Below are 23,457 nucleotides of genomic sequence, written 5' to 3' on the forward strand. Positions count from 1 at the left end.
GTTCGCCTTCGGTGCCCAAGCTCCGGAGCCGTTACACTGCGGAGGCGAAGAGAGGCAAGTGGGACACGAAGCTCTTGAGTATGAACGGCTTTTTAGGGGCGAAGCTCCTTAGGGTGTGGGTCTGTCCCTCCTCTGTAGTATGTAGTAGTAGTAGTAGTCGTCCTCGTAGTCGTAGTAGTAGGTAGCCACGTCTACTTTTATGAAAAAAAATTCCCAAAGTTGTGTCCATAGCGCGGAATCGAAACAGGGACCCCTCGCTTCCGAACGCGCGGCGCTAACCACTACGCCACGAAGCGCACATGGACACACGCACCACGATGACAATAAACACCCAACATTAACGAAAGACTGCGCGTTTCTAACGCGTTTGTGCTAGCGCGTTACGGCCCGTGTAAGACGCTGGTGTAAGACGCTGTGGCCTCTCCGCCTTACCCCCGTATTCATAAACGCTCCTCGACTTGAACTTGACTTGCCACCGCCTTGGGCAGCGCATTCGAAACGCGTTGAAGGCGGTGGCAAGTTAAGTTCAAGTCGAAGAGCGTTTATGAATACGGGGGTTATACTCTCTCAGCAGTCATGTGATGGCGTCGACAAACGCGGTGCACGTTCCGGCATGTGTAAACGGCTGCGTAAGACACTGTGGCCTCTCCCCCTTACTAGAGAGTACTGCACGTTTCTAACGCGTTTGTGCTAGCGTCCCCTTAAGCGGGAGATGGTGCAATTATAATGAAGGGCGCTGTTATAAAATAGGAATGACGTCACATATGGCGCGTGTCATTGGTGGAAGTCAATCGTTCGACTTAGTGCGGCGAGACTGGGCGAATATTACACGGAAGATTCACGGTTTACCGATGATTCCCTCCGGAGCTTCGCCCACTCATCATCATTCACCCCGTGGATATGCGGTGTTTTTTTTTATTAACGTTAGAACAACTAGACCATAGCAAATCAGCGTCGGAAATGTACAGTGCCCAGCGATTGAAGCACTGGCAGCGCGCGGCTGCCACCGTTTTTTTTTTTTTTGTTTCTTTTCGCGCCACAGGTGAGCGCTGTGGGACCAAATGCAGTCATAATGCCTTACGAAGGTTCTCGCTTTCACTCTACACTACAGTGCATCAGTTTGGTGTCCCCAGCGCTTACAGTCCGTGCAAAAAGCGCTGGCGACCATGCGATTCGAGTATCGCGTTTCAATTGCTGAGCACTGTACGCGCTGTTGCCTACAGACCGCACGTATACAGACTTTCCGCCTGAAAAACGCCATGCCGCGATGAACAACGGTTGAATTGAATGTCCTAACCAGCTTCAGTCATATTTCAGTAACTGTTGGTGCACCCAAAACGCAACATGTTTGATGAGACTTGGTTTCACGGCAGCGCCTGCTGCGCGCGGGCCGGCCGCCACATGCCATTACAGTCGCGGCGCCGCCGCATGAAGGCGCCACCCGTCCAAATTCATCCCGCGCCCGGTGCCTATAGCCATGGAGAAGGAGAGCGTAAATGCTGCTCAACAGCGCCGAAGAACGGAGAAGCTTGACTCATCGGATCCCGAAGTAGTTGCCTGGCAATTAGCGGTTGAGCGTAGGAGACAACCAGGAAAGCTAAGAATAATCAGCTGAACCTTTGCTAACGCTACGTATATAATGGCATAGCAGAGCTAAGCCACTGCAACTTTTTTACTACACTATATGCAGGATCGGCCCACATTCTTAGACTGCCCATACCCATGGGAACAGCTATAGGCAGCACTACTTTCGGAATGAGCCCACATATGTACGTAAAGAAGTATATCTGGTTGTTTATTAACAGCAACAAGATAATTGCGCACGACAGGTTCGTTGGATGATGCTGAAGACAGCGGAAAAAATCTGCCGATGTCAACAGCTTGACTGAGCCACAGGCCCTAAAGCATGATGCTATGCACACATAGCAAACATACTGAAGATATTAACAACGCCAAAAGACATGATGAAATGATGGCGACAGTAACGAATAATAATAAAAAACGCCTTAAGAACAGTTAAATGACTAACAAAATTTCCCAGTCACGCGCACAGTCAGATGCAGTGGTGAGCAAAAAAATTCTCAAAAATGCAAAAAATATTAACAAATTATAAAGGGTTTTGAAATGAGTGAAATATTTGAAACTGCACGTTATCTCCTTAGAGGTTATGGTTAACTTAGTAACATGGGACATGGGCAATGTTTGCTCGCCATATCTTATTTTGCATGATCGTACTTTCTCGGGGTCATGTTTCACGCGGCTATGCTGTTTGCACGAGTAGCCATAGGTTCCGCAAAAAGAGCGTGCCATGTAGAGCTTGTTCACAATTTCTGCAAGCTTTATAGTCACGAGTCTAGCTATTCGCAATTTGGCCGACGAGTTTCCAGTCTCTAAAGTTTTCCAACTTGTTCCAAATTTACTCCCAGCATGCATCTTTCCGGCGCGTAGTTCGGCGAATGCGATAGTCGTAACGCACACGCGTTTACAACATCATAGAAGTAACCAAATGTGACGCACGACAGGTTGTACTAAGAACCGTGGTTTGTCCACGTAAAGCCGAAATGTGTGCACAGACACCTTCCAGCCCATCGCATTACTTGTGTCAAGAAGAACGCCAACAGGCTTCTAACAAGTTACCCAAAACCAGTGCCCAAACATTCCAACAAATGCTGACAGTGCGAGCAGTTATGCTCCGACAGACCGAAAGATTGAGACGGTTCTAATGCACACGTGTCGGACCCCTCTATACGGAACTGCGTTCGTTAGCTAAAATAATTACACATTTCGACGAACTTGTCGCTTACCGTGCCAGAAACGTATTTATAGCAGACAGAGCTATGCGTAGTATGCGGTAACGTTGGTCGGTGCCTTTAGCTTCGCAGCGACTTCGAGAAGAGTATTCTGGATGCGTCAAATTGTAAGGCCATTTCCTGTAATGTTACATTCGATCATGTGAAGCCTCTCGTGGGGCGGTCCTGCAAAGCGGGCCGACGGGCGCGCGACAAGTCCGCCGAACCCAAGCCAAGAAAAGAAGGCTCGTTCCCTTTGCACCCGAGTACCCATGCCACCAGGTAGCGCTAGCATCTCCTGCACTACTTTGTTGCACTATTTTGTTGCACTACTTGTTCACGCGAGCCTAGCTGAACACACTGCTTCATTATCGCATGGGTGTTGGACCATCTGTACTGTGAAGAGCATTCAGGTAGACCAAGGGGCCCAAGCGTAGTACTTGAGCTGCGTAAAGGTCACGCAGTTGTCTTCGCCGTGCCAACATGTGACCATGTGCGTCTTGCAGAATTTAGCTATCCCTTCAGAATCGGCAAGAAGTAGGTTTTCAGGGCAGGGATAATGTGGACCAAGCGCCTTCGCGTGCTAGGAAAATCGCATTGCTTGTCTTTGTTGTAATTGCGCTGGATTTGGAACCTTACAATCTGAGGGTAAACAAATATCAGTTGTAATCGGCCATTGTTAAGCAAGTGTAATAGTGAAGTAAAAGCCCACTACAGACTGCTGTAATATTCACTCTTCATTCCACTGTTCAAGGGACACTACAGAAAAACGTGATGCGTTTCGGTAAATGATTTACATCAGGCTGGCGTATAATATAGTGTTCGAAAGCGCCTACGTTACCTAAAATCCACTGAAAAGATTTAGCTACATTTTACCGACTTTGAAGCAATAGTTAGCGAAAATTTAGCGTCTTTTTCGTCTCACTTTAGCGATACGCTTGAAAAAAATATAGCAACACTGTTTTTACAGACTGATATAAAGGTCAGTATTGTTATATCGCGCGCGTTTTACTCATGTAACACATGCTGTAGATGACAGTGTACGGTGGCGGTATACCGCCATAGCTTTTGACAAACATTTTTAGCGTGTCGGGTACCCCGGTAAACGCAATTGCGTTTGCGGTAGCGACATCACGTGCCGCTTTATCTAATCACATCGTGTTCCCAGAGTGTTACTGTCGAAAAAAAAAGAAGGCATTTAAAATAGCAACGTGTTCACGATTACGCAGCTGCCGATAATTTACACCAGCAGCGAAGTGGAATACTCTTGTTCACTAAAATAATAGCGCTGTGTTTCTCTGGTGGAACATTGCGTCACCAGATGTCAGCACCAGCCCGATCGCTCACAGTTACTCCTCTGGTATCGAGGTAATCCGGAAACAGCATTTTGTTTACGGGAATACCGAACACGCTGAAACTCTCTACAATATCTCAGGCGTCTCTGATGGTCCGGGAATCGCCGGCGGCTGCTGTGACGGGGTCTGCGCTCGGGTTGAAGGCGCGGTGGGAAGCGGTGTCTGGCTCGGAGACGTCAGCGTGACGTACGACGCTGACCACAGGGGGGGGACAAGGTGCCAGCGGTTCGTCGTGACCGAACCCAACCGATCCGAGGATGTAATTGACGTACGCCAAGAACATCTCCTGCGGGTCCGTTCTGATGTTGTCGAAGAGGTTGTTAGGGCCTGCAAAAAGCACGCCACCAAATGAGAAGATGGTTTTGTTGGCCGCGTTTTTGCGTCGTGCTCGTGCGATTTCGATATGCTCTGCGCTCTTTTGGCGAAGGCAAAAAAGAGGTGAGCGGTCATTACCTTAAAGAGAGAATAAAGTGCACTACTAAGCTGCGTTAGTAAACTGCACTTCTGCAACAGAAATAAGACCGCTTTTATCACGAGAGAATGCTTGGTAAGTAAAAAAAAAAAGAAAATGCATATCCCACGCCCTGTTGAAGTCTATGTTAGGCGAAGCATTTTGCAGGCAGTCAGCTACACAGCGTCGTTCACTATTTTGCAAAGCGTTACCAAATGAGCCAACGTGTTCGTGTAAGGTGAAACAATTTGCATGATACGACAGGCGCAACGTGTCGAGTATGCAAGGTGTCCCAACTATAACGCAACAAAATTTTAAAATATGCAAATGCCACGTAGGTGGACAGCACCAAGGTAATGTTGTTTGCCATCGCTTTGAGATATTCAAATAATTTTTTGCACTCTGCCTAATTACATAATTAGTCTAAATTAATGAATTAACTTTTCAAACTTTTCAAAAAGTGTTTTTGTGAGCGTGAAAGAAGCCCGCGAACACGCACAAAATTTCCGGGCGACTGGCCCCCCTGGCACTTTGCGTGTATTCGCGGTCTTATTTCACACTCGGAAAAAAAGAAACTTTTATGTAGCACGTATTGAGCAACAGAAACCTATATGAGGAGCTTTAAATGCGAAGCATTTCTTGGCGAACATTTGCCACTTTCCATCCATCCATCAATCAATCAATCAATCAATCAAACAAACTTTGGTATTTACCAAAATTGGCATAGTATGAAAAGAGCGTATGACGAACATAAATGATAGGTCATGACATGAATATCATGACATGCATGTCATGTAGGTCATGAAACAGCCGCCTACGTCTTGGTGCTCTCATGGTCGTTTCGTTAACTTGGTATGGTCCCCGCAAACTGCTTCGCATAACATCGATTCCCACAGGGTGTGGGATCTGCCGGATTTTTTCACGCTGCTCTACAATTTCCTCGTTGACACTTTTCGTCAAATTATAATGTTTGAGAAGTTGAAAAAAATAATTATTACTAATTATGTAATTCGGCAGAATGCAAAAAAAATAATCTGAGTATTTCCAAGCGAAATCAAACAGCTTTACCTCGGTTCTGTCCAGCTTCGCGGTATTTGCATATTTTTAAACCTTGGTGCATGATAGTTGGGACACCCTGTATATCGTCTAGGATAGACTGACGGTGACAGCAGAACGGCTGATTTATCGTATACTCCGGCAGAAGAAACATTAGAGCCTGTTGCGTCAAGCCTGGACTGATCACAGAGGCGAAACACTGTCACACAGCGTTTCGTAGCGCTACCTGCCATGCGCGGAGGATCGGGATACTGGTCCGTGTTACCAGTGATTGTTGTGGTGCGACGTGTCACACGTAAATGACAGTGATAACGTAGACAAGGTTGACAATTATTCTGCCATTAAGTTCCCGCGTTTGCGGCGCAATTAAAACTGGCACGCCGGGTTGCTGCTCCCGTCTTTAAAAGAAAATTGTCGTCTGCGAAGTGACGTTTGCGCCAACTGCCTCAAAGATCTAGTTAGCGTTGGCATGAACAAAGTACGTATGTTGCCGATAGTGTAGAGCATCTCGGGGTATTGCGATGGGGGTCCATGGTTCGAGGCTCACCCATTCGTCAATGAACGTTTTGTTTCTTTAATTGAGGCGTCCAGAAAATGAGGCGAGACAGGAACCTATGTATACCCATAACCGCAATGTGCCTGGCACGAGAAAAAGAATGCTTCGCTTTGAAGACACGCAGTAACGAAAGAGTGGTGATGACGCTGCCCTGAACTTCCCGCACCAAGTCACCGTGACATCACGGATTTACACAACGACTACTCGGGTATGATAATTCGGTAAGGAATAACCACACTTCATTCTAAAAGAACCAATGAACTCTAACCATCTGGTTTCGAAAGCTTCACCGAAATGGCTTATCCGACAAGCAAATGCTTGGAATTCCGTGACGTCCCATTGACGTACTGGCTTAAATTGGCGAGGCCTTTGAAACATCGTGCTTCTGACTTAAACCGACTTTGCGACTGTACGAATCTATCGTTTTCAACGAGTTATTGCGCTATAAATGAAACAGTTTGCCGTTGTTCTGCTTGTGCGCCGAGACCTATTGCCTTTTGCGTGTAGAAGAACGGGCTTTCCTTGAAATTTACGCCCAATAAAGGCAGGTAGAGCGTAGTAAATGAAGACGCAAGAACCTCCGAACCGACAAACGTGTTCCACGCACAATTTACCACTATCGCCAGACGAGTGTTTTTGGCAAACATGGAACTGTAAGCACGGAGATCAAACAAATGTCATGTAATCACCATCATTCCCACTGTAGCGTAACAATCCCAGCGCCGGAGTTGGCCTCTAGTATTTTAGTAAGAAACTGCAAGCCAGGATTCTCATCGGCAACTTACCTCCGGCATCCATCAATCTCGGCCAGTCCTGCGGCACACTGCCCTGCAGTGTTGTCTGTGATATAAACAAATCTGTGACAGCCTGTTGCAACGCCTGCTGCAGCAGCTGCTGCTGCTCCTGGGACTCTTGCAGTGGTGCCTGCAGCATGTGCAGCAGCTGCTGTTGTTGTGGCGGCTCTTGCAATGACTGTTGCACCACCTGCTCCTGCTGCTCTTCTTGCTGAGGTTGCACGAACGACTCGCCCGACAGTGACAGCGACTGGAAGCCATCCACGACGGGCTCCACCAGCGCCGCCGCTGTCGGCTGCGACGCCGTCGTCGTAGTCAGGGACGTGGTTGTTATGGCTGAGGAAGCTGGTGCCGACGGCTGCGCAGATAACGGCGGTGGGGTTTCAATCAAACAAAGAGCTTGCAGCGTCCGCCACGGCTCGAGCTCACATTGAGCCAAGAACAAAGCAAGCATTCGGGTAGAGCGCACGTGCAGATATCAGTCCTGCAGCCTACGTACCGGTTGGTCTTTTCTTTCGCGCTCTACGAGCCGTGGTCTACCATATCCTGTTGCCACGGGAGTGACATCTTCGATTACGACAATCACAACGTGCTGGTCATAACCCTTCAGGTAGCCGCAACTACGATCGCACACAAGTACATCTTCGAAGTCGTTTTCCTGCTGAGAATCTACTAAAGACTGGAATGTCCTCCTCCTCATCCAGTCGCGGCCATCACCTGCTCGTCGTAATTTGTCTAAGATTCAACTTTTTTTTTTCCATCTGAAAACAGTTGGTGATACCTTATGCCTATGTTGTATACCAACCCCTATCGGCGTCTACAATCATGCAGGTTTTCAGCAATACAGTGCTGCGGCATTGGCGGGGGTGTCACCCACCGTGACGCACCATCGAAAGCACGTACCTGTTGGCAGTACATGCCGTCCCACACGCTAGGCGGTGCGGCAGAGGCGCTGACACTTGGCTGCTGCCAGGCCTGCTCCCCAGCTCTCCCCGGCGCCAGCCAGACGACCGGATTCATGCTGTCGAACTTTCGCCGCGCGATGGAGTCCGCCAAGTCCGCCGGCGCGATGGAGGGAAGCGAGGAAGGAGGGCTGCCCACGGAGACCAGGTCGTCCACCGACTGCGGAGCCGACGTCACCGGCGGGAACTCGCAGCACTGGACGGGGGACAGATTGCGCTTGCGTCCCGGCGACTGGGGTTCCAGTGACGCGAAAAGGTCTTGCTCCAGTTCAAGGCGGAAGGCCGACGGCATCAGCGCCGTCGTCGTCTTGCTCGGTGGCTCGGTGTTCACGTGTAGGCCCGAGAACAGCCGGGACGCCTCGTCATACCGCTGCTCACCTTCGTCGTCGGTCGGCAGAAACAGACGCGGCAGTCGTCGGGGCATCTGCCATTCGCGTGGCCTGCGGTCAGACCCGACCGAACTGTAAAGACCTAACACAATCACATTTAGAAAGCGCATTTGAAAGTCAGTTTTAGCTTCAGAATCCTAAAAGTGTGCTTGCTTGATCAGATTTCTCGGGCACATGCTCGCATCAGTGCTTCCGTATCTGTGGACAGAAAGTATATTTCTCTAGTTCGAGCAGGTAAAAGCGTCTTTTATTTATACTAACATATAAATACAAGTTTAACAACGCGTGATGGTTCCTAGCATTTATCACTTTTTATTCTGGATTGCCGCGAGACTTTTGTTGGATGCAGCGAGACTTTTGGTATAAGTATGAAAAACAGAAACGTCTATGTCGTTCTTATCTCCACGTAATGGGGAGACGAGTGAGAAACAGGCAGATAAAAAGGCCCACAAGGTAGTTATGCCGAAAGAAAGCAAGCACAAAAGCGAATGCATAAAAAGACTACGAAGCGCTATCATGCACAACGACCTCAGCCAATTGTTTGTACTGAGTAAACAAAACCCGTGGCTTCGATACGTATAGGGCTATTCTGTTCTATTGAAACTTTTCATCTTTCAAAGCAAGACAACGGACCACAGCGAAAATGTTCGATGAGCCGTGGCGCATCGTAACACTTCCTCGAGGATGGTGCCTCGGACTGCGGCCAACGTGTCGACTAGAGGTCTCTAGTTTGTCGAGGCCCGAACGAACAGGCGTCCTCCTGTCGAAGCACTGGCACCGCGGGCTGAGGACTGCCCTCGTATTCACCTGCGTTTTCGCGAGCTGCCATCGCCATCGCAACACACAATGTCTCGTAGCATACCACAGTCCCGGCCGCCATCTCACCCACCGGCATTATTTTCTGATCACGTATAGAACTGTTTGCATATTTCGCTTACAGGAATTCGACGCAGCCACGCAGGGACCGGACACAGTCACGTGCGATGGGAGTAGGCTCGCTCCCAGCGTAACGTCATGCGTGATCCGGGGGCCTTCTTTTAAATGCGAAGCATTTCTTGGCGAACATTTGCTACTTTGACCGTATCTATCTATCTATCTATCTATCTATCTATCTATCTATCTATCTATCTATCTATCTATCTATCTATCTATCTATCTATCTATCTATCTATCTATCTATCTATCTATCTATCTATCTATCTATCTATCTATCTATCTATCTATCTATCTATCTATCTATCTATCTATCTATCTATCTATCTAGCCGCCGACGACTTTGTGTTCTCATGGTTGTTTCATAACTTGGTATGTACCAAAATTAGCATCTACGACAAGAGTATATGATGAACATAAATGATATGTCATGACATGAATATCATGACATGTGTGTCATGTAGGTCATGAAACAGCCACCTACATCTTGGTGCTCTCACGGTCAATTCGTTAACTTGGTAGGTACCAAAATTGATATATTATGACACGAGTGTATGAAGAACATAAGTGATAGGTCATGACAAAAATGTCATATTGCCCCTATCCCTGCACCAGCGCCGCTACCTGCCGTCACCCCGTATGCGACGCTTCAGTGAGCGCAGGCGGTTCCTTATTTTGGAGAGGCTCGGCCGGCCGCACGTAAATCGGACATTTGGCGCATGCACGACCGACGACCGCTCTGTTACCACTGTGGTGAGGCGGGTCATTTATACCGAGATTGCCTGTGCCGTCGCCTTGGACTCCAGGGGTTTCCTGTAAATTCGCCCCGACCACGTTTCTGACAGCGGCCACCCGAGATTGAAGATTTTATCGCCCGACAGCGCGCGCCACCGTCATCAAGGCGCCAGTCGCTATCGCCGTCACCACGACCATCCTATTCGGGAGGTGCAAGTCGGATGTCGCAAGGACGCTCTCCGAGCCCTCGCCTGGAAAACTGACGTCAACAACATTTCGCGGCGATTCCGCTGATACTCGACGAGCCGAAGACCTCCAATTGAAGCGACCTCAGACCAACGGAGACTTGACGACGCCGGTGTCTCAGGCGGGAGACAGCTTTTCCATGAATACAGTAAAAGCTCGATGATACGATCACGGCTAATACGAATTTCCGGATGATACGAATTTTTCTGTGGTCCCGGCCGAGCCCCATTACTTTGCAACGTGCTAGAGAACGGTTGTTACGAATCAATTTTCAGCCTGCGTCGGTTGATACGAATAAACGCCGCCCCACGGACGGCCGCGAAAAAGAACAGCGCGCAGTCACGCGCTTTCTCTCCTTCTCTTTTGGTGCGGAGGCGCGGCGCCGGACAGCGCGGACTCCGCGACTGGGCGCGAAGAGTTTGAAGCGGTGGCGCTTCAAGAAATAAATGCTTTTTACGTACATGTGCCTGAGTGAGTTCACCTCTGACTCTTTAATTTAGCTGCAGTCGAATCTCGTTAATTCGAACACGCTTATTTCGAACATACCGCGCACCGACAATGCTCTTAGCAGCGCGCCAAATAGCGCGGCGGCGCCTCCGACCGGCATTGCTCCGACACCGTCATAGAGCAAAAGCTCAGGAGAGACCCCTCAATGCCGCGCGTGAAGGAACGAAAAGAAAAAAAAGAACCCGCGGCGGAAATTTCCCCCCTCTCTCAAATTGCAAGGTCGCCGTTTCTGCATCGCGCCGGAACAAGCGTGTACGTGCCGACTAGAGTGTTCTAGACAACCGTATTCTAGCACACACGTCTCAGCCACGCGGATAAAATGGCAGTGAACCCTTCTCCTCTATTTTCTAGTCACATGTTGACCTTGCACGCTGCGGCAGCAGCGCAGAAGGAAGCAGCGGCGGAGGCACAGTCGGGCCAACGAAACTGCCACGCCCGCAAACGCTCGCTTCCCGATAACGACAGAAAACGAAACTTCAGGGGGCGGCTAAAATAAGCTGGCGCCAGCACGGCGGCGGGCGCGCACGGAGATGTGCGCACGGAGTCAAAGGTGAGAGAGCTACGAGGGAGTTGAGAGGGAGGGCGAGGGGAGCCACCGAAGCGGCGGATTTGACGCGGCCATATCCGCTTCCCTGCCGCCCTCCTCCCTCACCTTCGACGGTCTCCGCGCGCACCCGTGTGCCGGCGCCGCCCGCTCGCTCCCTGAAGCTTCGTTTTCTGTCGTTATCGGGAAGCGACCGTTAGCCGGCGTGGGCAGTTTCGTGGCCCGCGCTTGCTATGCGCTTGCGCGCCGCGATATTTCACGACTCGCACCGTTCGTGCATCGTGCTATGGTGCACGAATACTTAAAAAATACGTCCTTTTAATTCGAACAAATTTTCGGGCCCCTTCGAGTTCGAATTATCGAGATTCGACAGTAGTTTTAATTGTGTTTCGATGACACGAATTTCGGCTAATGCGAATATTTTTCGTGACCCCGTGAGATTCGTATCATCGAGCTTTTACTGTATACCTGTGCTGATCGACGGTCTAAATGTTACTGCCTTAATCGACACTGGCGCTGACTACTCGATTATCAGCGGCAAACTGGCAAGTCGTCTAAAGAAAGTCGTTACGCCTTGGACGGCGAGTGAGTGACCTCAATTATGAAGTCCTTCTGGACGGCACCCAGCCAGCACGACGCCGACAGCCACGACCTGAGATTGTGCACGTCGTGCGGTTAAAACCACATCGCACACCATAATAGTCGTGGTTTCCGGACGATTACGTTTCTCCTGGGGCAAGTCTTTCTGCCTGTCAATGTTTTGTTTAGCATCGAGTCGATGCTCTTCTGGGAGGAGGGGTAATGCCACGTGCTTGTGCCATTTTGCTCCCAGAAGAAGACGAGGACGGTCTTGTCCACGAGCTAGCGCCTTGTCTTTTGTCGGTGCTGCGCGGCCCGTTCGACGACTCGGACTTACTTTAACGGCCTCTTTTAGAAGCCGCCTGTCTATTAAACTTGACAATATGACATCCGCGTCATGTAGGCCATGACAATGACCCAGAGAAAAAGTTTAACACTGAAAAACCACAGAAATGGGTTCGGACGTGGGCACTAAGTGAAGGTAACACTAAAGGACGATGGATGGATGGATGGATGGATGGATGGATGGAAAAACTTTATTTTGGTCCATTGGGTCGCGCTAGATTACTAGCCCGAAGCGGGCCGCTCCCACGTTGGGACCGAAAGGCCTAGCCTATCGGCCGCTTCGCGGGCCCATTGGACTGCCCATAGCTGTTCATCTAATGTGAGACTGCGTAGAGCTGCGTCCCACCGCTCTTCAGTGTTGTCCTTGTGGCTGCGTAACGCGGAGCAACGCCAGAGCATATGACTTAGATCAATCGTGTAGTTACATTTATCGCATGTTGTATTAGTAGATATCTCCGGATAGATCTTGTTGATTAATAAAGGGTTCGGATAAGTTCTTGTTTGTAAGAGCCTTAGCGTAATGGCTTGAGCTCTATGCGGAGGGGGGAAGACCCTGCATTGTAGGTAGAAGTGCTTGGTTAGCTCGTTGTACGTGAGGAGGTGGTCCTTGTAATCAGGAACCTCAGCATCTTCTTGCCTTGTGGCTGCGCGGTTGGCAAGTCCTCGTGCAGCATTGTGGGCAGATTCGTTGAGGTTCACGGGAGCACCGATGATTTCTCCCATATGAGCAGGAAACCAGATGATCATGTGGGGTTTGACGACCTTTCCGTCGAGAATTGCCAGGGCCTGTCTAGAGATGACTCCTTTGGCAAATGCTCGGACGGCTGCCCTAGAATCGCTGTGGATCCTGGATGTCTTTTGGTCTAAAAGTGCCAATGCGATGGCTACTTGTTCTGCAATGTCTGGTTGCGTGGTGTACGTGGAAGCCGAGTTGACGACTTCACCTTTGCCGTTCAGAATGACTGCTGTGAAGGCTCGTCTATTGGGCATGAAAGTCGCGTCAACGAACGAGCATTCTTCAGCCTGATTTTGAGCTTTCTCTAGCAGGGCTTTGGCTCTGGCTTGCCTTCTGCCCACGTTATGAACCTGGTGAACATTCCTTGGAACAGGCATGACTGTAATATTCTTCCGCAGATCGTTAGGAATTTCTCTATGATTATTATCTATTGCAGTAATTGGTATACCAATTCGTTTGAGGATCTGTCTTCCTGATCGGGTGGTAGAGAGTCTAAAGAACTGGGCTCTTTCTTGTGCCTCGGCTATTTCCTCCAGTGTATTGTGCATTCCTAGTTGCATGAGTCTTTCGGTTTCCGAGTACATCGGTAGCCGAAGAGCTACCTTGATTACCTTCCTTAACATTGCATTGAGTTTGTCTCTTTCGGATCTCTGCCACTCGTGCATGGATGCTACGTAAGCGAAGTGACATAGCACAAAGGCGTGAAGCAGTCTAACGACGTTTTCTTCTTGAAGCCCATGTCGGCGGTTAGTTACTCTTTTGATAAGCCTAATTGCGTTGTCCACTTTCTTAGCGATACGTAGAATCGTTTGATTATTGGACCCGTTGGCTTCTATCACCAAGCCCAGGACCCGGATGGAGTCCACCCTTGGGATGACGCTTCCGCTCCTGGTATAGAGCGTTATGTCGTTCTCCCCAGGAGGAATCCATCCCCTGGGTTTGCGGCCTCTTCTCTTAGGTCTGTGTAGTAGTAGTTCTGATTTATTTGGTGAGCATCGGAGTCCCGTTGGGATGAGGTACTCTTCAGTGACGTTTACGGCTTCTTGTAATCTTTCTTCTATTTCTCCGTCGCTGCCTCCAGTACACCATATGGTGACGTCATCCGCGTAAATGGTGTATTCAATGCTTTCGACGCCTTCGATTCTTCTAGCGAGACCTATCATTGACATATTAAAGAGAGTGGGCGAGATGACTGCTCCTTGGGGTGTGCCTCGGTTGCCTAGCTTCATTGTATCTGATGTTAGGTCCCCAGCCTTGAGCGTAGCCATCCTTCCACTGAGAAAGGCTTCGACGTATTGATGAAAGTGACTACCCAGACCGAGGTTTGAAATGGTTTCGAGTATAAATGTATGGAGGATATTATCAAAGGCTTTCTCCATGTCTAGTCCCAGTATCGCTCTCGTGTCCCTAGTCTTGTGGCTGATTATTTGGTTCTTGAGTAGGAGCATGGCATCTTGCGTAGATAAACCAGGTCTGAAGCCGATCATCGTGTGAGGGTAAACCTCGTGCTCTTCCAGGTACCGAGATAATCGATTCAGTATTGCATGTTCAGCAACCTTTCCCACGCACGATGTGAGCGAGATCGGTCGTAGATTCTCGAGGCCAGGAGGCTTGCACGGCTTTGGGATTAAAATGGTGTTGGCGGTCTTCCATTCGCCAGGAACATCACCGCTCTTCCACATCTCATTAATCAGTTGTGTCAAATACTCTATGGAGTCATCATCCAAATTGCGGAGCATCTTATTTGTTATCCTATCGGGACCGGGGGCAGATTTCCCATTAAGATCGTGCAAAACCGCCCTGACCTCTCCTACTGTGAACTAAGCATGTAAAGTTGGGTTGTGTGTTCCCATATATTCCAATCGAGGAGGTTGCTTCTGCGTGTCCTCGACGGATAGGTACCTATTCACTAGCTGTACAATAACTTCCGACTTGGATGAGTCATTCTGCGCCACGTGCAACATTTTGTTTAACGTGTTGCGTTGATTCGATTTCGTGTTAGTTTCGTCTAGTAGGTGCTTCAGTAGATTCCAGGTTCCTCCTTTTCTCATTCGGCCGTCTATAGAGTTGCAAACCTCATCCCACTGTTGCTTAGAGAGGGTTTTGCAGTGCTCCTCTATCGCTCGATTGGTTTCGGCAATTTCCTTTCTCAGCCTACGGTTGAGTCTCTGACCCTTCCATCGGTTGAGCAGAGATTGTTTAGCTTCGATGAGGTGCGCCAATCGGCTGTCCATCTTGTCGATCGGGAGATCCGTTAGCACCTCTTTAGTTGCGGCGCCAACGTCCTCCCTTAGTTGTGCGGTCCATTGTTCCAAGCTTAGGTTGGCTTCTCCAATCACCCTTTTCTTTCTGATTTTACGGAATTCGTCCCAGTCAACGACCGAAAATTTGCGTAGTCTCTTCTGCGTAATCCGTAAGTTAATCATTAATATATTATGATCGCTACCCAAGTCTTGGTTCAAGTTAGCCCAGGTGGGTTCCGTTGTGTTGCGAACAAAAGTGAGGTCAGGAGTCGTGTCTCTACATGTCGATGTGCCGCATCTAGTTGAGAATGCTGGGTCCGTGATGAGCGTAAATTCTAGGTCCGTCGCCTCGCGCCATAGACTTTCCCCTTTGTTCGTATTATAGGGGTAACCCCAAGTGTGGTAGGGGGCGTTAAAGTCTCCGGCAACGATTAACGGTTAGTCTCGAGCTAGTTTGACTGCTTTGGTAAGTAGGCACTTGAATCTTTGCTTCAGATCTTTAGGGCTGCTGTAGACATTGAGAATAAAGATGCTGTTCTGATTGCCAAGTGAAGAGTTTGGAATGATTTCCGTCATGATGTATTCAATCTTGTTACCAGTAATCTTTAGATCGTGCCTGATGTGCGTAGCGCTGTTACTAACTAGGGTGGCGATACCTCTCCCCCCCCCCTCGTTACTGTTCATCTCCGAGCGATACCCGGGCAAAGTGACGTTGGGGGTGAGCGTTTCTTGGAGTAGGATAACGTGCGGTTTCTCGGGGTGGGATCGAATAAATTGCTGCAGGGGCGCCTTTTTATGATGGTAGCCCCTGCAGTGCCATTGCCACATTTTGAACTGACTAGTTTGCGCAGCCATCTTGCTTGGGCTGGGGTGTATTATTTAGTGTAGTGACACTGTTGGACTTCGTGCGTTGTACGGGAGGATTAGGGGCCTTTGGATAGTAAAGGACTAAAGGACGATGGTAGAAATAATAGTCATGAGCATGACTCAGCAAAAATGACAATGACTCAGCGAAAAAATATTAACACTCAAAAACCACTGGAATGGGTTCGGACGTGGGCACTAAGTGAAGGTAACACTAAAGGACGATGGTAAAAATCATAGTCATGAGCATGACTCAGCAAAAATGACAATGACTCAGCGAAAAAATATTAACACTCAAAAACCACTGGAATGGGCTCGGACGTGGGCCCTAAGAGAAGGGAACACTAAAGGACGATGGTAGAAATAATAGTCATGAGCATGGTTCAGCGAAAATGGCAATGACTATGCGAAAAAATATTAACACTCAAAAGCCACTGAAATGGGTTCGGACGTGGGTACTAAGGGAAGCAAACACTAAAGGATGCTGGCAGAAGTCATAGTCATGAGCATGACTCAGGAAAATGACAATGACTCAGCGAAAAAAGATTAACACTCAAAAACCACTGCAATGGGTTCGGACATGGACGCTAAGTGAAGGAAACAATAAAGGATGATGGTAGAAATCATAGTCATGAGTATTACTAAGGCTTTCGCCCTAAGGTCTCTTAGGTGTAGCTAACGGGACTGCTGAGGACTCATGACGTGAATGTCGTGACATGAGTGTCATGTAGGTCATGAAAGAGCCGCCTATGTCTAGTTGCTCTCATGGTCGTTTCGTTAACTTGGTAGGCTCCACGCACACTGCTTCGCATAACATCGATTCCCACATGGCGTGGGATCTGCCGGCTTTTCTTCTTCTTTTTTTCTGGGCTTTTACGTGCCAAAACCACTTCAGATTATGAGGCACGCCGTAGTGAGGGCTCCGGATTAATTTTGACGACCTGGGGTTAAAGTCTTTAACGTGCACTACAACGGAAGCACACGAGCGTTTTTGTATTTCAAGAGATACACTATGACACCGTGTTCTGTAGGGCGTTCTCCGGCTGTTGTTCGGTGAAGTTAACTTTATTACTGACCTCACCGTTCCCCTGCATGTTCATCTACCTGCATATCTGTCTCAACCGATGCATACACTGTAGCCAAAGCTACGCATCATGTCAGAGCGAGAAAAAAATAGCAGCCAGAAGTAAAACTATTTCTCACTATCCGCCTCTAATCCTTCTGCGTGTGACACCGGTCGATCCGAAGGACCACAAAAGAATTAGTTGCGGACAGCGGAGAATTCCTTCACCGGCCGGCAGTCGTTGCTCACTGGCTGATTAAACCCCGCGTGGCTTTCGCTTTACTGAACGAAATTGCCGACATAGGGTCCAGGCGGCGACTGGGTACGTATACACGCACACACGCACATACACACACCCACCTGTTGCTGTAGTTGAGGCCCCAGAAGAAACCCCTGGGCCGAAGCATCTCGTACAGTCCAGACGTGGGGCGGAGCTTCATGAACCACTTTTGGAAGAGAGCGTGACGCACCGAGCTCTGCGAGGGGTATCAAGGTGCCGGTCAGTGAGAGAGAGACGTAATGTCACGCCCTTTCATTCGCCTCGCTAGAATCGCCGGGCGATTTGCTCGCTTTGGGAGAGAGGTCAGACGCATTGCTACAGACCTCGCCTCACTCGGCGCCAGCTCCTTGCGCCTCTCTCGGCGAGGAGCTCGAACTGCACCCTTGGCAAGAGCGTACTCGTGATTATGGGTTCGTCAGGCTTTGCGCCGTTGTCGTTGCTGCCTAACCTCCTAGAATATGGCCCACACTTGGCAGACGTGCGTGAAGTACGCAGGAACGGGACCACACACACACACACACATATGTATATATATATATATATATATATATATATATATATATATTAGTACCCTCTACTGAGAATTTCGGCCAATGATAGAGTGATATTGTCCGGAGGACCTATTCTGTGTAATTGGCTCACGCAGCTTGGACGCTGAAAGTGAAAGATGTTACATGAGAAATGCAAGCAAAGGACACACATGAAGGGAACACGAAGTTTAACGTTCCACCCACCTTTCGTTCGCAAAACAGCGCTCAAACACCTTACAGCATTCATCACTATTTTTTTTACACTTCTAACACATAGACTCATGTCAACCACTCTTCCACCTATATCCTGGCAAAATGTATATTAAAATTTGCATCACTAGTCATGAATTAAATTATCACAAACAGGTAAGCCTTTTCTATGCATCATTTTTTTATATTTAAACTCGCTCGCCAGCTTCTTTGTACCCATCAGTGCTCGTTGGCTCTGGCTCTAGGCCTTTCGTATTAACGTACGGACCCGTTTACTGGTGCATACATCGCGGAAGTGGCGGGCTGCAGAAAAGCGAAGGTGCCGATCAAGCGATGCCTTTCGCAAAAAAAAAAAAAAAAACAGTCACAGGCCTGCGCGGCACACGCAGCACAGTCACTCCGTAAGCTGGTGGAGCGTCTCAAAAGTAGCTCCAATTTCGGCACCGCGAACAACAGGGTCTTCGCGGCAAAGTCTCTTCACCTCGTTTTGACGAAAACGAGTCTCTTCGCCGTCAACGCCGGGCGGCGTTGACGGCGAGCTGCGGCTTGTAATGCTCTCTGCACAGCAGTCTGCTAAGCCCGATCAAGCCTTACAACTGCAACTTACATGTCGGGCACGCTGCATTTGCAGGAACCTTAACTAGATGGCACCACCATTCTTGCGGAGGCTCGGGTAGCTCGGGATCGCTTTGATTGCGCGCCTCGTCTTAATCGCATCTCGTCGTCTGCGCCTGCACACGCTGCGTTTACAGGCGCCTTACATAGATGGCGCCACCATACTGGCGGAGGCTAGGGTTGTCTGCGCCTGCGCGCCTGCCTAGGGAGCGTTTATAGGGCATTTTTACGCGACCCGATAGCAAGCGCTTGCGTGGCTCAGTGGTAGAGTATCTGGTTCCTACGCAGCGGACGCGGGTTCGATCCCGGCGGGAACCGGGTACTTTTGCGCATTTCCGGCGATAGCGGTTACGGTCGCCAGCGGCGGCGGTGGCGGCGGACACCATCGCGAACCCGAAACGGCCATTGGAATGAGTCCATAACAGCTTACACTCTAAAACGTGTGCAGCCTTCAGTGTGCCCGCGCATGCGCCAGGAAGTGCTATGCGCCTGTGGAAACGTCTGTCACCGGCGACTAACGGAGCTTTCTATGCATGGCATATAGCACCTTGCAGCTCTTCTTACAGCCTTTCAGAAGTTACTCCTACCTGCTGTAACTCAAGTCCCTGTATACGCTTAAACAGAAACCAAGCATATCCAGGGACTTTAGTTGTAACGGGTTAGCGAGCGATAAGTGGCAGTGAATAGTAGTCATTGACAAACGCAACTAGTAGCATGCAACGCTGTAGGCGCTGGGTTATTCCCCGATGCGCCATCACCACTACACGGTCATATGTAGTGATAAGAGCACACTTTCATTTGAACGAAGGAGAAGACAAGTATTGCCCATGATTCTTATTGCTTTGATTCTTTACGCACTTTGGGGCTTATCTTGACCGTAAAACTGGATCCGCACGGTGAGACTGATCACCCGTTCAGTCCGCAGACAACCGTGACGTGGCCTGAGCTTTAACAAATCGCGCCGCTAGCAGCTCGTCGGCGTCGTTTTTTTGTGTGACGTGATTCGATGTCGCTGAGCTACGTCATGTTCATCCGCTGGCTGAATCGGCAATCCATCCAGCCGTGTGAATCCCGCCTAAACAACCATCGCCCTTTGTCTCGCGTGCGTTTCCTGTATTGAACAGTATGTGCTCGCTACTTTCCTGTGAATACATTCAATGTCAGACTTATGCACTCATGCCACCCTTGACCTGAAAGTACCGGGCGGGCCGCGGTAAAGAAAGAAAAGGCACGAAGGAACAATGACGATTGTTGTATGACGATTCTCACTGACTTTAAATAATATGTTGGTAGTATGCCAATTAGGACTGCTGGTATCTCTACTGAACCAAATGCCTTTTTATAATCTACGAAAGCCATATGGAGAGTTTGATTGTACTCCACAGATTTCTTGATTACTGCCTGTTCTCTTGGTTGACTTAAGTCAAGTGCTGCCCTGATTGTGAATATTTTATACAATACTGAAATTATGCAGTCAGAGGCATTGCGTAATCAAGAAGTACAGGAGACATACGTGAATATCTTGGCAAATATCTACAAAAATTCCTTCTCTACCTTGTTTCTCCCCAAGAAAAGTTGAAAGTTGCCTATCAAGAAAGGGGTCAGGCAAGGATACACAATCTCTCCAATGCTATTCACTGCATGGTTAGAAGTAATCAAGCTGTTAGACTGGGAAGGCTTAGGAGTGAGGATCAACGGCGGATATCTCAGTAACCTTTGCTTTGCAGATGACACTTGTCCAATTCAGCAACAATGGGGACGAATTACAACAAATGATTGAGGACCTTAACCGAGAAAGTGTAACAGTGGGGTTAAAGATTAATATGCAGAAGACAAACATAATGTTTAATTGCATGTCAAGGGAATAAGAATTCAGGATCGCCAGTCAGCCCATAGAGTCTGTAAATTAGTACGTTTATTTACGTCAATTAATCACAGGAGGACTGATCATAAGAAGGAAATTTACAGAAGAATAAAGTTGAGTGGGAGTGCAGGCATTGCGATATCTTCGCTTGGAGGTTACCACTGTCGTTGAAAAGAAAAGTGCACAATCATTGCATTGTACCGGTGCTAACATATGGGGCTGAAACTTGGAGGTTAACAAAGAAGCTCGAAAACAAGTTAAGGACCGCATAAAGAGCGAAGGAACGAAAAATGTTAGGCCTAACGTTAAGAGACAGGAAGAGAGAGGTGTGGAGCAGAGAGCAAACGGGCATAGCTGATATTCTAGTTCACATTAAAAGGAAAAGATGGAGTTGGGAAGGCCATGAAATGCGTAGGATGGATAACCGGGGGACCATTAGAGTTACAGAATGGATACCAAGAGAAGGGAAGCGCAGTCGAGGATGGCAGAAAACTAGGTGGGGTGATGAATTCAGGAAATTTGCAGGCGCAAGTCGGAATCAGCTAGCGCAAGACAGGGGTAATTGCAGATCGCAGGGAGCGGCCTTCGTCCTTCAGTGGATATAACTATATATTGATGACGATCATCGTGATTATGCCAAGTATTCTCGCCTTTTAGACTTGTTAAACCTACAAATCTGAGTGCGCTTCTTAAGAAGTTCACCATGTACACGTTTTCACCGATTTAGAAGCTTCCTTCCCAATATCAAGCTCTGTATAAAGACTCACTGTTCTTTCCAGACGTTTGGCAGCTGGCGGTGTCGCTCAACTCAAGTAATGATGACAAGATGATCTGATAGCACTTCCACAAACACCCGAATGTCAAGGGATGCAGCAATTACTCGCAGAAGTTAAAATTGTAGATATTTAACCACGAAGACATATAACATCATTTAAGTCACCAACTCTGAGCTGTTCATTTCTTGAAGGTCACTAATACGAACAAATGCGCATGCATATCACAGCGAAACCCTTTTCACGAGATCAGGTATGCTTATCATTTTACTTTCTCTTGCATGATCTAGTCTTTGATCACTTGTCTTTCTTTTATTTAGATAAAGGACAAGCGATCGATAAAGAGTCACGTGGACGAGTTGGCGCGAGGTAAATTATTCCGGCCGGCTGTTCCACACAATTGGAAAGAGAAACAAAAATACAATAAAGGCAGTTACGGATTGCTTGCAATTAAGAATACGAAAAGACAGTGGGGGCCCGAACGTACCCAAGTATGTGTGCGGACGAGTCTACTCCCAGCTGCATCTACAAGGTCCATGCATCTAAAGAGTTCGGATAAAGGAGAAGCAGATGTATCGAAAACTCCATTTAGTGTGCGATACATACCACGGAAGAGTGGAACCTCGTCCGTTTCCAACATCGGAACTGCACCTCTACCGGCCCACGAGGCAGACCTGCTACGTCTGCCTCAAGTTGGGGCACCGTTCGGACGTTCGCCCAAAACCGGAATTGCGTGCATGCAGACAGTGTGGACTGGGCAACCCTGAAACCGGACATAATTGCGTGCTCAAGTGTGCGCTGTGCGGGGAAGCGCACCCCAAGGGTGCTCGTAAGGGGGGAGATCGCCTGAAAAAGGCGAGAAGTCTGCCCATTATTGACCAGAAAAATGGCGACGAGAGGATTTATCGGCGCCGCCGTAAGGATGACAGTGATGGAGGAGACATGAGACGGTGCTTCAGCTCCGAGGGAAAAACCTCGGCGAGCCGCAGCCGGGTCCTGATCGAGGTTCCAGTCGACGTCGACAACGAGGCGCCAGCAGAATGACGAAAGGAACCCCAACTAGGGGAAGAAAAAGAAGAACAAGAGAGAGAGAGAGAGAGAGAGAGAGAGACAAAACTTTATTTTGATGACGCACGGAGAAGCGTCGATCTCCGTGGTGGGTGGAGCCTTCAGTCCAGGGCCCCAGCGGCGGTGGCAGCACTTTCGGCTCTGGCGATAAGCTTTCGCTGATCCTCCAGTGCCGAGCTGGTCAGCACCATCTCCCACTGCTCGTGCGTTGCGTTTCGATTTGGGGAGTTATTGGGGATATTTTGGCATGCCCATGTGGTGTGGTAGAGGGTAGCTCGCTCTGTACAGAAAGGACAAAGGGGCTGATAAAGGGTGGGGTACATAGCGTGAAGGAGCGTGAGGTGAGGATAGGTGTTGGTCTGGAGTTGCCTCCAGGTCGTGGCTTCAGCTCTGGTGAGGGATGGGTGGGGTGGCGGCATCGTTCTTCTCGAAAGGCGGTAGTGCTGCAGTATATCGTAGTAAGTTTGTAGTGTGTCTGGACTTGGGTCTTCTGGCGTCTCTTGCAGTGCCCGGTTGCAGTGACCTCGGGCTATCGTGTGTGCACGATGGTTTCCGCTGACGCCTTCATGTCCCGGTGTCCAAATTATCGTGGTGCGGGGTATTTCGTTGAGGCGATGTAGAATATCGCATGCGATTTTATGTAGATGGCCGTTCGCGTAGGCTCGACATGCTGATTGACAGTCTGTAAGAATATATAGTTCTTCGTTTTGTCTCGATGCCGAGATGGCGAGGGCAATAGCGGCCTCTTCGGCTGCGGCGACGTTCTGCGTACGAACGGAGGCGGATACCAGTTCTTGCTGTCTGTGTCCAGCCACGCTGATTACCATGCCCTCTCCATTCGGGTACATGGCCGCATCTGTCCAGCGAGCAGTGGAGAGAGTGCCGTATCTCCTTTCTATTGTTATCGCTCGTGCTTTTCTCCTGCCCAAGTGATATTCCGGGTGCATGTTACGCGGAACAGGCGCCACCA

The 23,457-nt window shown here is 49.0% G+C and overlaps 1 protein-coding gene across 1 annotated transcript; it reads right to left on the reverse strand.

The window, feature by feature from the left end:
- Nucleotides 1-7,004: 7,004 nt before the first annotated feature.
- On the reverse strand, nucleotides 7,005-17,676 carry LOC125946277 (uncharacterized). The gene is made up of 4 exons (XM_049668972.1): nucleotides 17,508-17,676; nucleotides 7,905-8,403; nucleotides 7,082-7,359; nucleotides 7,005-7,035 (listed from the first exon to the last, which is right to left on the reverse strand). The coding sequence occupies exons 1-4, from the start codon at nucleotides 17,585-17,587 to the stop codon at nucleotides 7,005-7,007; spliced, it is 888 nt and encodes a 295-aa protein (XP_049524929.1). The 5' UTR covers nucleotides 17,588-17,676.
- Nucleotides 17,677-23,457: the final 5,781 nt, after the last annotated feature.

This window comes from Dermacentor silvarum, chromosome 6, assembly GCF_013339745.2.
Source record: "Dermacentor silvarum isolate Dsil-2018 chromosome 6, BIME_Dsil_1.4, whole genome shotgun sequence".
Classification (NCBI taxonomy): domain Eukaryota; kingdom Metazoa; phylum Arthropoda; class Arachnida; order Ixodida; family Ixodidae; genus Dermacentor; species Dermacentor silvarum.